Source organism: Salmo salar, chromosome 08, assembly GCF_965601325.2.
Source record: "Salmo salar chromosome 08, fSalSal1, whole genome shotgun sequence".
NCBI lineage: Eukaryota > Metazoa > Chordata > Actinopteri > Salmoniformes > Salmonidae > Salmo > Salmo salar.
The window spans coordinates 26,207,481-26,222,269 of record NC_138298.1 but is presented as its reverse complement, the minus strand read 5'-3'; the positions used below and the strand labels follow the sequence as shown (position 1 = coordinate 26,222,269).

Genomic DNA, 14,789 nt, shown 5'->3' with positions numbered 1-14,789 from the left:
AAACGATCAAAGTGAAGGGAATCTATTGACTGGCTAATTAATCTTAGTACAGTGGGACTTGAAGAGCCAACCCAGGCTTAGACTACAGAGGCTTCTGGGTAATTGCCGAAATACAAACACTTTCAATATAAGATGCAACCGACATCAGAAAACCTTTAAATGACAGAATTGAAGGCGGAAGAGATTGAATAATTGGAAGGGCTATTTCTTTGAAAGAGGGATAATAAGGTTACACTGATGTCTGTTTACCAGCTGAAAGTTAATATATGTTTGTTAATCAGTATTTGGGCTCTGAGGCTTCCCTGAAATCCACAGAGAATTACATGTAATTATTTAGGATATGCTCTTTTCCACAGTGACTTCAAATCACACACAATTGAACGTAGGCTACAGTGGCTGAGCCTTGGGGAGATGAGTCCATGGAAGGATTCAGGGCCAAATGTTTTCACGCTGAGCAAAGTCCTATCAATTGAAACTGTGTGGAGAACAATACTAAATCCCATCATACGCGCCATTGCAAATAATTAATTCCAAGAGCGGGGTATTCACCAATTAGGTGAGGCGAAATGATTTGGTGAATGTTACCGCCGAGCCGGTCCACGGCATTCTAAAATTAGAGCCAAGCAGGTGTGATTTATTAAAGTTTTGGCCTGCCGTCATAAACAGGAGAAAACAATGAAAGTGGGGATAATGAATCGCAGGTGGCAGACTGGGGGAAAAAAATCTATCTGTCTCTCTCTCTCACTCTCTCTTGCTCTCTCTCAATTGGATCAGCAACTCTCTCCCAATTTAACAGAATATTCTCATTTGAATTCACGCCCGAACAGCGGCATATTAATTTGGGGAAATCAACAGAAAAATTGGGTCACCTGCAGTTTATTCATTCCCCTACGTTTTTCATTATAGAGAGAGAGAGCTAGAGAGAGAGACCTGCTTCTAAGAATGAATGTAATAAATTCAGTCTGGGCATCCGTGGGTAGTCTTTTATTTGTATTTCTTTCCTGAGGAATATTTCTGTCTGTAATAAAGCCATTTTGTGGAGAAAAACTCATTCTGATTGGCTGAGCCTGGCTCCCCAGTGCCCTCCCAGGCCAACCAATGGCTGCACCCCTTCCCAGTCATGTGAAATCCATAGATTAGAGCCTAATGCATTTATTTCAATTGACTGATTTGCTTATATGAACTGTAACCCAGTAAAATCTTTGACATTTTTGCATGTTATTTTTGCTCAGTATAGAAATGGGTTTTATGTGGAACCATTTTGGTTCAGTGAAGAAGAAGTATGTAAAGATGAGTACTGGTCACCTTGGTGTTCCAGGCCTACTACACTGCAGATGTTGCATTGCATCAGCCAATGGTTGCGTGCCACCTCCTCGACTGTGCAATCGGGCATCAGATTTCTTTATCATATGATGTGGTTAGCTGATATGTTAAACACCCATCCAGACGTTGTGAGATCTGGCGTGCATCTGCAATGTAGTCAGCCTGGAACTGGTCTAGTCTTGGATTAGGGGTCTTTGGCCAATCAATGACCTTTCCTCGTCTCTGGGTAGAAATCTACCTGACAGTGTGTTATGGCCCACACCTCTACACACATGCGGGTGTAAAAAAACACTGTCCGGGCACTTTGCATTTCGACCTTGACTTGGAATCAGCAAGTAGGGGCGAGGTGAGAGTTTTTCCTCTGTAATTTGAGACTACCGTGACGACGGCGGCCCAAAGCATAGACAGTTATTTGAATGAATTATCCTAAGTTATGGCGACGCGGCAGAACGGTGCTAGTGAACTCCACCCTGCGGTGTGTGATTGAGACTATGACTATGGGTGACAAGCTGCTCTAAATAAACCCTGTTTGACTCTTACCACAACCCCCTTCTTTTGTTTTCAAGATTCAAATGATGATGTCATGTTTTGCACCGTGCCAGTTTCAAAGTCTCTTGTTTCAGTGTTTTTCATAGCTAGGACCAGAAGTTTTACCTGACTACATGTATAGCTTGTAACGAGGGGTCAGTAGTTTTACCTGGTCAGGTCACATGGTCCAGGGAAAAGTCCAATAGTTAGCACTTCTACAAAAGCTCTTTCTACGTTTCCTCTTGACCTTGGGAGGTGACTTCATCACAAAGTGCCATATTTCATGTACGTACTGTATGTGGGGTGTATAGGGAGGGTGGAGAAAGGAGGAACTAACTGGAACAAAGGAGAGCGCCCCGGGAGAGAGGTATCGGCACCTGGCACACTTCTAAAGAGCCAGCACTTCAGACATCTAAATCCCTTCAACTGAGCCCCAGTGTCTAACTGTATGTGTGTGTGTGTGTGTGTGTGTGTGTGTGTGTGTGTGTGTGTGTGTGTGTGTGTGTGTGTGTGTGTGTGTGTGTGTGTGTGTGTGGCGTGTGCGTGCGTTTCTAATGGTGTTTGTGCTCTTCACCAATCAAATGAACTCTGACCTGCAGTCAAGCTCGCTAAGCCAGTCTCAGGCCACAACCACGGGTCCTCACCGCTGACCTCTCGTCTTTTAGGGCAATATTTAGCTGGCTTAATATAAGCCTGTGACTTTTCAGAGGATCCTCACTACTGACTTTGCAACTTTTAGAATGGTCTATGCTATCAGGGATTCTTGGGATGTCCCAACTCTGACGTTACCCCATTGACGTTGACATTTGAAATGGTTATGGTAAGGGTTAAGGTCAGGGTTAAAGTAAAGGTTAAGATTAGGTAAGGGTTATGGTTAGGGTAAGGGTAGGGGTTAAGGCTAGGGTTTAGGGCATAGATGTCTCCAAGGTCTTCACGGCTGACTTTGCGACTTTTTAGGGCCCTTTTTAGTTGGCTTAATATAAACGTGTGACTTCACGGAGTGGCTGAGACATTTGCATTTGAACGAAAGGGAAGATTCTGAAAATCATTTGACGGTCAAGGTGGAGTGTATTGACAGCCTGTGTGCTGCAGCAATTGAATTACTGATCATATCAGGACCATTCAATAGAGTTTAGATGACTCATTGGTGTAAACACGTGGGTTTACTTAGTGACTGCCGGGGTTTTCCTTGGTGTTGTACCTTTGTATCGGGATTCTCTAAAATTGCTTGTAGCAATGGCCATGTGAGTGATTCATGTTAATGAATCCCTCAATGGCGCCATTCCTGAGGAAATTATATCAACATTTATGGCAACCCAATCTTAGTCGCTACTGCTCCATTTTACATCTGAAGATGTATTCATACTCATCGCTGAAGGTCACGAAAAACATATTCCATTTCAATCCTCATTTCAACGGACTTTTGACTTTAAGCTTTCTACTAAGTGTTCATAGCGTTCTGCTGTTGTGTGCATTATTCACTCTCTGTCCAAAGCCTAAATGCTCTAGGAATGAGTGAGTCACAATCACCGCATGTTGTACTCAGATGGAATGGGGAGGGATGAACTTATTTATAGAGGACTGTTGCAGGGCAACATCAGTTCAGAGAACTGTTGGAACATGTGGCTCTTCAAACACAATGGACTTCAATGGAACTCAGTGAGGATGTGTACTCTGCACTTACATCAGGCATGGTGGTTGTTTTAGAAATATCACAGAGACAGACAGACAGACAGACAGACAGACAGACAGACAGACAGACAGACAGACAGACAGACAGACAGACAGACAGACAGACAGACAGACAGACAGACAGACAGACAGACAGACAGACAGACAGACAGACAGACAGACAGACAGACAGACAGACAGACAGACAGACGCTGTTATTGTCAGATACACCAGATAGATAACAGTGAAATGTGTTGTTTTACAGGGTCATCCATAGTGGTGCAACGCCCCTGGAGCATATTAGGGTTAAGTGCCTTGCTCAAGGGCACATCAATATATTTTCATCACCTTTCTGGCTTGGATATTTTAACCTTGCGGTTACTGGCCCAACACACTAGGCTCCCTGCCACCCTACACAGAGAGAGAGAGAAGGGGGTGGAAGGGGAAGAGAAGTTTTCTGTATGGTTTGGCATGTAAAGTGCCTGTTAGGGGTTTATTAAGCAGCAACATGAGTGACTGACTCGTCCTTGACCCCGAACAGTGCCTGTACATTTATTGTGCAGATTATCCATTGTCGCTGTAGCCATTTGCTCTAGCGATGGGGTCTACCGTGGAAAGTTATTTGCTGACTCTCTCTCTCTCTCTCTCTCTCTCTCTCTCTCTCTCTCATTCTCTCTCTCTCTCTCTCTCTCTCATTCTCTCTCTCTCTCATTCTCTTTCTCTCTCTCTAGGACAATCCTCTGATCCTGCAGTCAGACAGGAATGTGACAGTGAACGCGAGAAACAACCTTGGTCAGCTAACAGGACAGCTCACTGTGGGTGAGTCAGCCTCCGTCGCCACCAGCTGGCCACACGCACCCCCCCCCCCCCCACCCCCCCACACACACACACACACACAGATTACCTGGACTCTTGAACAAAAGTAGCCCATCTTGGGCAGGGCCTCAGAATCCCCCAGGCTGAGGGGAACCCGACCAAGCAACCAAGCACATGATGGGGCTTCCGTTAACTATCCCCGCCCCCTTGGCCACACCACATGGTGCCTCACTGACTGACTGACTTGCTGGCACCAACACATCATTCTGGGGGAGTTCTGCATTGTTCCGGAAGTCCAGAACAGAATTCCCTCCTCTCCTCCTGTCAGAGATTCCAGAAGGATTCTGAAGGGTTTCTGAAGGAGCTCTGAGTCAGCATGTTGACAACATTCACACACTTTCTAGTCAGGAGGAAAGGGGCGTGCGTTTTACTAGACTGCTGCCCCCTTGGATATGGCCATGATTGATTGGGAGATTTTGTCCTGGAATGGAATGGAAACTCTGGTATCTGGAAGGGACTAGTGGGACCCACAAGGAGAGAGAGAGAGACTCAACTTTCTTAGATGGCTGTCATTGTACTTATCAGCTTAGTGGCCACTGGTCCAAGGAGATAAGGGTACCTGGTGAGACCAGTATGACCCTGTCCCTTAGTGTGGTACTCAGGCAACCTTAGTGTGTTAGTCTCTCTCTCTCTTTCTAATACTCGTCTCTTCCTCCATTCCCTCTGACTCCTCCCCCTCCCTCTTTCCCCCTCTCTATCGCTCTCTCCTTTCCTCTCTATCTCTTCCTGTTCTCCGTCTGTGAACTGGCTAGCAGTGATAACATTCATCTTCCAAGTTCTACTCGGCATTCCTGATCGTCCCATCCAGACGTTTCCTCTCTCTCTCTTTCTCTCTTTCTCTAATTTACTTTCTCTGTATCTCTCTCTCTCTCTCTCTCTCTCTCTAATTTACTCTCTCTCTGTCTGTCTGTCTGTGTGTCTGTCTCTCTCTCTCTGTCTGTCTGTCTGTCTCTCTCTCTCTCTCTCTTTAATTTACTCTGTCTGTCTGTCTGTCTGTCTGTCTGTCTGTCTGTCTGTCTGTCTGTCTGTCTGTCTGTCTGTCTGTCTGTCTGTCTGTCTGTCTGTCTGTCTGTCTGTCTGTCTGTCTGTCTGTCTGTCTGTCTGTCTGTCTGTCTGTCTGTATTTTGAAGTTCCTCTGTCCATAAGCTCAGATAAATGATATTTCAGTCAATTATGAGGCACACTTTGAAATCACGGCTGACGTGCTCTGATCGTAAGGTCCTTGGAGGAGACACACACAGTTCACCTTGGTGCTATTAGGGCATTGGAACTCCAGCCAACGACACACACGCACATGCATTCGCACACAGACAAACACATACATGTGCAAACACACACACACACACACACACACACACACACACACACACACACACACACACACACACACACACACACACACACACACACACACACACACACACACACACCCTTATTCCCCTGCCTCAGCCAGTTGCTAAGGGCACAAAGGAACAGACATGGCCATCACTGAGCCTTGAGCGCTGCACTCTGTTTTATCGTCCCTCTTTTCCTCCCTCCCTCCTTCCTTCCTCTCATGTCCTGTCACCTCGTTAATTTGAGTGAGGACCTGTCACGGCCCATATCCGAATCAGGGCTCGTAAAAATGAAAAGTGAACTTGGCCCACTGAAAGTAGGCTTTTGGCCCCCCTCTCTGACACCAAAATGCTATTGTCCTCCTCTCCATGTAGAAATTGCCTTTAACCACAGATCTAGGATCAGCTAAGCCTCTCAAAATCCTTAACAATCAGAAGTGAAGAAAAACTAAAAACTGTCCTTGGATCAGTCTACAGCAGCAATCTCCTAGTCCTGTGTCCTCCTTCCCCCCTCGGAGAGAGAATAACATCATGAGAGTATTTTCTGGATGTGGGGCCCAGCTGCTCGGAGGACAGCGAGGGCGAACGGGAACGCCTGTTGTCTTTTTGTTGTTGTTGGGGTGTGTCATTGACTTTTCATTTGTATAAGTGCATTCTGGGTAATAAAAGGCTTTCTCACTTTGCGAGAAGATTTCATTATGACCGTGGCAGGAGACAGGCGACCAAAACTGGCGATGAGGGCCAAAATGCATTTTTGGGAAAGACAGCGCATAAGGGCGTGTGTGACTGTGAGTGTGTGACAACAACGTCACAGGGATCACTCTCACCCGCCACGCTGCCAATTTTAGAAGTGACTTTCACCGTCCATCCGAACACTCTATCCAAAACAATCCTTTTATACGCTTTCCTCTCCTTTTCTCTTTCCTAGAAGAAATGGACTTCAAACCTTAAGCTGGCAAACTCCCCTATGACTTCGTAATGAGCTTCTAAACTTCGGGCTTCATTTATGCCCCGTTATCTTCTCCTGCTCAGTAATTATTTTCTCTTTTATCTCGGAGGAATCGTTCCACAAATGTTTTTGTCCAGCTGCTGTATCGTGTGGAATGGATTAAGGCAAGGGTTAGAGTGGGAGATGTTCTGTGATTACCACACAATAGTTTGGGGTAAAGAGATAGAATGAGGCACTCTAATTGGATCCCCGCTCTGTCACCCATTCTTAGTGTCCAATAGGAACAGGTGTTGAAAGCTCTACTTCCTTGTTATTTTGGTATTTGCTCTTACTTGCTATTAAGCAATTTGGTATGTACTCAAAGTCTAACTTGCCCTTGAGTCATTCTGGGTAAGAGGCAGCTGCAGTGACAGGAATATGAATTATACATTTGATCATGTCTGCTGTGCCTGTACGGGGCATGGGGCCGTCTTTCCCTGTAGCTACTACCGACAGTTTGCAACTGTTCTTTACAGGTGGCCTATAAAAGGTGATGAACTAGCATTGCATATGCTTTGTGACGCGAGATCATTCTCAATGAGAACATATTTGCTATAGGTATATTGGGACATATGTTAGAATAGAATCTGTCCCTTTTTATGAAGGAAATACTTATTTTGCTTTGTTCCCATCAATGTCATGCCGGTTATTGATGTGTGTGTACAGATGACACAGCAGGCCTCTGTGTTTACAGATAGCTATGAATAGTGTGTGATTAAATCAACCTTTAGCATTGTTTCTTCTTTGCCTCCTTCGTCTCCCTGACTAAAAAGATTCTCCTGAACTTTTTCACTTTTTCCTTTTTTCTCCCGTGCTCTTTATTAATGAGTGTAATCAAATTTAGATACATCATTTGTGTATGTTTGTCCATAAATCATGTGTAGTTTTTCTAACCTGGGGTAAAAGTTGCTGTGCGCTGCAGTTTTCTGACTCCTTCACTCCACGGCTCTTTAGTTTTTCAAAAAGCACCTTCAAAGAGTCAAAAGGTCTTCTTCCAGGAGACTCCGCTCTCTGACTGATTTCAGCACTTCAAAAAGAGACCAGCGATGACCTCGTTGTTTCGCAGAGTTGCATCACCTTCTTCAGTGTTTACTTTTGAAAGTCCAAATTAATTCAGCGTTTTTCAGCCCTCGTTCAAAGTTAAAGGGGCCGTGCCGTGACTTACCCGTGACCAACTAACTCGACGAGTTCCAAACTTTTTACTTCAGACTTTATATTTTGACGGGCCAAAATGACTCCAGAATTTGTGGTCTCTTCCCCCGTTCCCTCTTCTTTGTATTTGACAAGTCAAAATGGCACCAAACAGGGATTGCCCCTTCCCTCTTCGTGGTTCTCACCAAACCCTCCAAACTGCCCGCGTTCCAGACTGACTAAAAAGCAGTCATCTGCTGTCTCACGACGCCTGGGTGTTGAACATATTCACTAACCACAGTATATCCTATAGCAATGTGATGCCTGACAGTCATTGACGTGGCACTCAACCTTTGGTTGATGCAATGTCACATCTGCAATGTCGTCGGCCAGGAACCCTATCTCTGATTTAACAAGTGACATTTCCTGCGTGTTCAATATCACCACAGAGGATCATCCTTCATCCTTCTCTAATCACAGGAAAATCTGTATCAATGAATGATCTCGAGCAGCTCGTTTATAACGCCCTGTTGTCATTAATCTTCTGAGGAGCAAAAGTTTCAGACGACAGTCCAGACCCAATATCTCCTCGGTGTGGGCTGCTGCTGTCAATGTGGATTTAACTACTTCTTATCACCGGTTGTGGCTAAGTGGCGATGTCCTTGTCTTCTCCAAAGTGTTCCAAAGTGTTCTAACAAGCCATCCCGTGAAGTGTTGTGAGTGTAAACTCTGCTCTGGAGGGTTTTCTTTGACGTCCAGCAGCCATTTTCCCCTCTTATTTTACATTTACAGTTATTATGGTCATTTAGTAGACACTTATCCAGAGTGACATTCATTTTAAGGTGGCTTGGTGAGACAACCACTTATCACGGTCTTACGCCACATACCGCTGATGTTTAAATTCATCCGTTTTGACGTTTTTTGACGGTGAGGACATACGGAGCTGTCAGGGAGTCAGTCAGAGTCAGTTAGCACTGCTTTTGCCTTTCCGACGACGTTTAAAAATGTAAGAGAGCATTCTAAAAATGTACCTCACTAAAGTCGACATTTTTCTTAAACTGAAGTCATGTACCTCAGAGCCAAAGAAAAAAATGTGCCTAGATCACGGGCATGAAAACATGGAATGTTCATCAAGTATTATTAATAGTGGCTTAACGCCTGGATCTAGAATGCCATTATCTTTCTTGCGTGGTGTTGTTGCTCTGCTTGTGTGAATAGGAGTAATTCCCCTGTGGTTGTATCTGGGGGACTGGAGTTGTGGATGATCTTTGGAGCGTATCTCCTGTAAGTGGAAGTCTATGGGATCTGAAGGACGGTTGAGGTTGTTGATGATCTTTGGAGCGTATCTCCTGTAAGTGGAAGTCTATGGGATCTGAAGGACGGTTGAGGTTGTTGATGATCTTTAGAGCGTATCTCCTGTAAGTGGAAGTCTATGGGATCTGAAGGACGGTTGAGGTTGTTGATGATCTTTGGAGCGTATCTCCTGTAAGTGGAAGTCTATGGGATCTGAAGGACGGTTGAGGTTGTTGATGCCAGGCGCTATTGATGCTGAGCGCTGTTGTCGCCATGTTGCAAATGTAATCAGAGTCAAACAGTAATTTGGAAATTCAGTGAGAGGTTGAGCAGAATCGAACAGAACGGCGCCCTGGCCGGTGGTGGGGGGGGGGGGTGAATGCTTCCTGCTGTGACTCGATGCCTTGGTCACTGCCGCATTTACACGTTTTTTAAAGCATCTAGTGATTTATTCACAACCGTGGCGCCTAAGTGTGTCGCCGGACCCCCGAGAGCAACGCCCGCCACCCCACATCCGTCACGCCAGCATCCTCTTCCTTAACGCACCCCCCTATGCCTGCAATTCCCCTTCTCTCCCAGAGCAAGAGAGAGGGAGACAGAGCAATGGAGTGACATCAGCAGGAGAGAGAGTTTAATTTGAATACCGCACTGTTGTTTTGATGTAGTCTGCGGCGATGCCACGGCTATTTATTTCTGGTTCTCAGTTTGTCACCCCAATCTCTCTCTCTCTCTCTCTCTCTCTCTCTCTCTTTCTCTTTACATCCTTTATTTTCCTCCCATCCCTTTTGCTTTTCTGTGTCTGCTTGTATCATATCCGTACCATCGCCAGCAGGCAGAGCAGGAACAGGAGAGGAGCCAGGCACAGCATATGAATAAGGGCCCCTGAGAAACCCATCATAGTAAGATTCGGTCAAGTGGGGATTAATCAAATGAGCACATAAATTAACACTTTTCTTAATGAGGACTCCTGCTGTTATCGGCATCCATCGGAATTAGATTGGCTTTATCTGAGGGAGTGGGGTACTATTAATCTCCAACCGTCATCATTATTCCAAGTTTTTTCTTTTAATCAGATGGGGCTCGTAGAAAAACAAGTTGTCAAACTCTGCAAACCACTTATAGGAGTCTACATGAGGAGGATCTGAATTGCATACATGATGGATTTTTTTGAACGGCACCAGAAGAAAGAAAGAAATAGAAACCACGTTTCATCGCTGGGCAGATTGATGCCCAACTGTTTGATTTTTCAAGATCAATTTCAAGAGACTACAGTATAATTGCCCCAATACTAATTGTTATCAGAAATGTATCTCCGCTGGGTAACAGCCCACAGTGTCTTTATTGCAAACAATTTCAAATCCTTTCATCCTCATTGGAACAATTATTTTCATTAGTACGAATCAATGAAGACGGAACAGAAAAAAAGTGCCATTTAAACAACAGAAAAACGAGCCTCGGAATCCAGAAACACACATTAAAAAGAGAACCTGAGAAGTAAACAAACAACAACAAAAGAAGCACTGAAAATCCAGCCAGCACAGCAGGATAGCTTTAACTGTCCCATGTGTTTAAGGGCCAGAGAGGGAGCGGCCATTTTCTTTACCTTATCAGGTGGAAGGTAATCCCAGATTGATCACCAGTAATAAAGTCTTATTATGACTGACATGGCACTCTGGGATGCTAAATGACAGATGGAATGGCTGAAGAGCACAGCTCCGAGCAGCTAGCAGTAGACCTGCTGGAAACCTCCAATAGATACAGGCTTTTACCTCAGCTCAGCAAGACTTAAGGCCAAATGAAAAGAGAGGAGGAAGAGTGGATTGGATTGGAATGGAGGGAGGGAGGCAGGGAGGGATGAAGAGGCAACAAACAAATAATGCCCTCTCCTATCAGTCCCTGAAGGTCGGAAAGATGTGCAGGAGGTGATAGCTAATAGCTATGCATTTTTTTACCTTTGACATGGCTATGTAAGACAAGCAATGGTTTTTAGTTGTAGACCAAGGCTTTTCTGCCTCAAGTCTTCAATGGAACAGGGACACAAGGTCAGGTTTCCTTATTGTGTGCTGTACAGTACTGCCACATGGTTAGAGTTACAGAGGCTGCAGGTCTAGCACGATAGGTTGTTTTACATTACCATCCATGTTTCAATAAAAATGTCTCCATTCACAACCAGCCATTCAAAAACAAGGCTTTTCAAATAAATATTGTTCAGTATAAAGGCAACATTTAACCACAAGCTGTTAGGTCAAGTACTTCAGTGTAAGAACCTGTTTGTACCAAGTAGTACACTATGTTGAGCACCAGTGCTCAAGGATCAAAGGTTAAAAGTTGCCTTCCCAGCTTTCAGCTCGCTCTTTTATTTACAGACTGGCTTACTTTCTCCGCTTTCTCTCTCTCTCTCCCTACCTCTCTCTCTCCCTCTATCTCTCCCTCTTTCTCCCTCTCTCTCATGCTCTCTCTCTCTTTCTCCGCTTTCTCTCTCTCCCTTTCTCTCTCTCTCTACCTCTCTTTATCTTCCCCTCTCTCTCTCTCTGTCTCTCACCATCTTTCATGCTCTCTATCTCTCTCTCTCAATTCAATTGGCTTTTTATTAGCATGGGAAACATATGTTTACATTGCTAAAGCAAGGGAAATAGATAAAAAACTAAAGATAAATAAACAGTCACAAATGAACAGTAAACATTACACTCACAAGTTTCAAAGGAAGAGACACATTTCAAATGTCATATTATGGCTATGTACTGTGTTATAATGATGTGCAAATAGTTAGAACTCTCTCTCTCAACTGTCCTTATTCTCTCTTCAAAAACCATTGCATCTCTGCCCTCAGGTAAACACCTGCAATAGAGGTGAGTTGTGATATGTGATGGTTTGCAATGTGTTTGTGTTTTGTATGACATTGACCCAACAAAGGGGATTTTTCATTCTAATTCTCTTTCTCTCCCGCTCTCTCCAGGCTCGGAGATGGTGGAGGCCCAGTGTCAGAGGTTCGAGGTGAGGAGTCCCGACGGGGAGCGGGTGCTCTTCTCCGCTGACGAGAAGGAGATCAGCATCGGCACTGAGAAACTGAGGGTGACAGGTAACGCATATACGCATGCATGCAGGCACACACACACACACACACACACACACACACACACACACACACACACACACACACACACACACACACACACACACACACACACACACACACACACACACACACCACACACACACACACACACACACACGGAGGGCAGCAGGTAGCCTCTAGGGCGACAGGTAGCCTAGCGATTAGAATGTTTGGCCAGTAACCGTAAAGTCACTGGTTTGAATCCCCGAGCTGACAAGGTGATCAATCTGTTGATGTCCCCTTGAGCGAGGCACTTTACCTTAATTGCTCACTGTTGAGGGAGACCCTGGCTGGGACCTCACTCGGAGGGGGAGTTGGGATATCCAAAAAAACACATTTCAAATTCACACATAAGTACTACTACAGACTTGTACATGTTTGAACTAGGACAAATATAAGCACCCCCCAAATGATTGTTATTAAAGACCCAGTGCAGTCCTGTGTTTTATATATATGTTGTACATTAGTTAATAGACCAATAAGAGAGTTCCAGACCTATCTGCCAATAACAGCTCGTTTTCAGTTTTCCCCTCCCCACTTAGACCACTCCCAGACAGTCCTAGCTAAATTCTTGCTTTTCCAATTGCTCTTTGCAAAGAACCAATTTTTTTATTTTTTATTTTTGACTTTTTTAATTCAATCGTTACCCACAAATCATTTATATATAGAGTAGGCTGCCTATGCATAAACGGAGAACCAAGTAGTAGTTATCTTTTCAAGGAAATTTACAATGCCTGTAAATCATTATTGATAACGGAAAGAAGTGCAGGGCGCTCAACCAACGTGAGTCGAGGTGCAATCCAAACCTTCGATCATCGTAAGCTACTGTACCACGGTGAGCGAGCATTGAGCCTTTTCATTACCCATTTATTTGTCTCTGCCTGCAAATCATCCTCCCAAAGGATAAGCTAGATCATATATGCAAAACGTAGCTCAAGAGAAAGTCTCCTCTCTCATCATTCCTGCTGCTTCAAGTTCAGTAGCCATACGCGCGAGATCAGGTACGCGTGTGGTCTCAATTAAATAGAGTAGGCTATAGTCTATACATGGACGGAGAAACACGTGGCCGTTATCTTTCCAAGGAAATGTACTTCCTTAATAGGATTAGGTTATAGATTACTAAATTTGGTTATAAATAAATATTGATCGCCCATATTTGTCTCGGTCGGAAAATCGTCCCACTCCTAAAAGGTAGGCTATAAAATGTAGCTCAAGAGAAAGTGCAAGTCTCTCCGAATCTGCTCTCTTCAAACTACTTCTAGACTATTTGCTGATGTAGCAGAGCAATACCGATAGCCTAATATAATGGGCCATGCGAGAATCTCTGGTAATTTAACCTATTTCTTCGGTTATTTTTGAGCATTTTTAATATTGCCTATAGGGAGCAAAATCGTTGAGTCCATGCCTGGCATGTGAGCTGTGTCACATACGCTTAAAATAATCTTGCGGGACTGAGGTTGGGTTTGAAGCAGTTGTAGGTACAGTTAGTTATATGTTAAATGCGGGTCAGTTGGGTGGCTTTACCCAGTCTAAAAGGCTCCATTCACAGATCAGTGCTCCTATAGCAACCAGATAGATTGTGATGGTGCTAAGGGCCTGTGTGCAGTAAAGCACAGCGACTGCTAGTGAGTGGGTTGAGCAGAACTCAGACAGTTGTTGTGTGTGGCCTACATGCAGACATCAGTTTAGAGAGAGAGAGAGAGAGAGAGAGAGAGAAAAAAGGAAAGAGAGAGAGAGGGAAAAAAGGAAAGAGAGAGAGAAAATGGGAGAGAGAGGGAGAAGTAGAGAGAGAGAAGGAAAGATCAAGAGAGAAAAATCACATGCCTAGCTCTGTTTGCTTTCCTGGCGCGGTGGTCTCTCTCGGTAAACGAGGCGGCGGGGAGGTCAAGTGGAAGCAGTCGGGGGTTGCGGGCGAACAGACACCCCTCCTCCATCCTCCTCCTTTTTCCCCTCTGTAATTGGAAAGATCTGTCCATTACAAAGCCAGGAAAGAAAGAAAGGGAGGGGAAATGAGAGTGAGAGATGGAGGGAGGGAGGTAAAGTGGCGGAGGTCTGCAAGGTGATGGATGTTGTCTTTCGTCGCTCACGTCCGGAGAATGAAAGCATGGAGGAAGGAGGGAGGGTTGGAGGAAGGTGGGAGGGATGGAGGGAAGATGGACAGAGGAGGCCAGTGAACAGGAGGTAATAGGGGTTAGGCATGAGCAGACGAAAGACACTCGACGTGGGGGAAGGCTGCGGATGGAAATGGTCAGAGTCTCGACTCGACTAGCACTGCCTGACCACTGGGGAAAACTGATGTTTCTGTATGTGCTCCATGCTAGAACATCTCTCATTCTATCTCTGTTTAGTGTGGGGAGATATGATGTCATTGCCATGTCTTCTAACATGGGCTACTGGGTCCCGTGTGGCTCTGTTGGTAGAGCATGGTGTTTGCAACGCCAGGGTTGTGGGTTCAATTCCCACGGGGGACCAGTACGGGGGAAAAAAAATGTATGAAATGTATGCATTCACTACTGTAAGTCGCTCTGGA

The 14,789-nt window shown here is 44.9% G+C and overlaps 1 protein-coding gene across 1 annotated transcript in view; it reads left to right on the top strand.

The window, feature by feature from the left end:
- LOC106602171 (zeta-sarcoglycan) overlaps positions 1-14,789 on the top strand; it is a 344,550-nt gene that overhangs the window by 277,996 nt on the left and 51,765 nt on the right. Inside the window, exons 4-5 of the mRNA XM_045722923.2 lie at positions 4,254-4,341; positions 12,101-12,223. Coding sequence (XP_045578879.1) covers positions 4,254-4,341; positions 12,101-12,223 — 211 coding nt within the window. The remainder of the gene's footprint in view (positions 1-4,253; positions 4,342-12,100; positions 12,224-14,789) is intronic.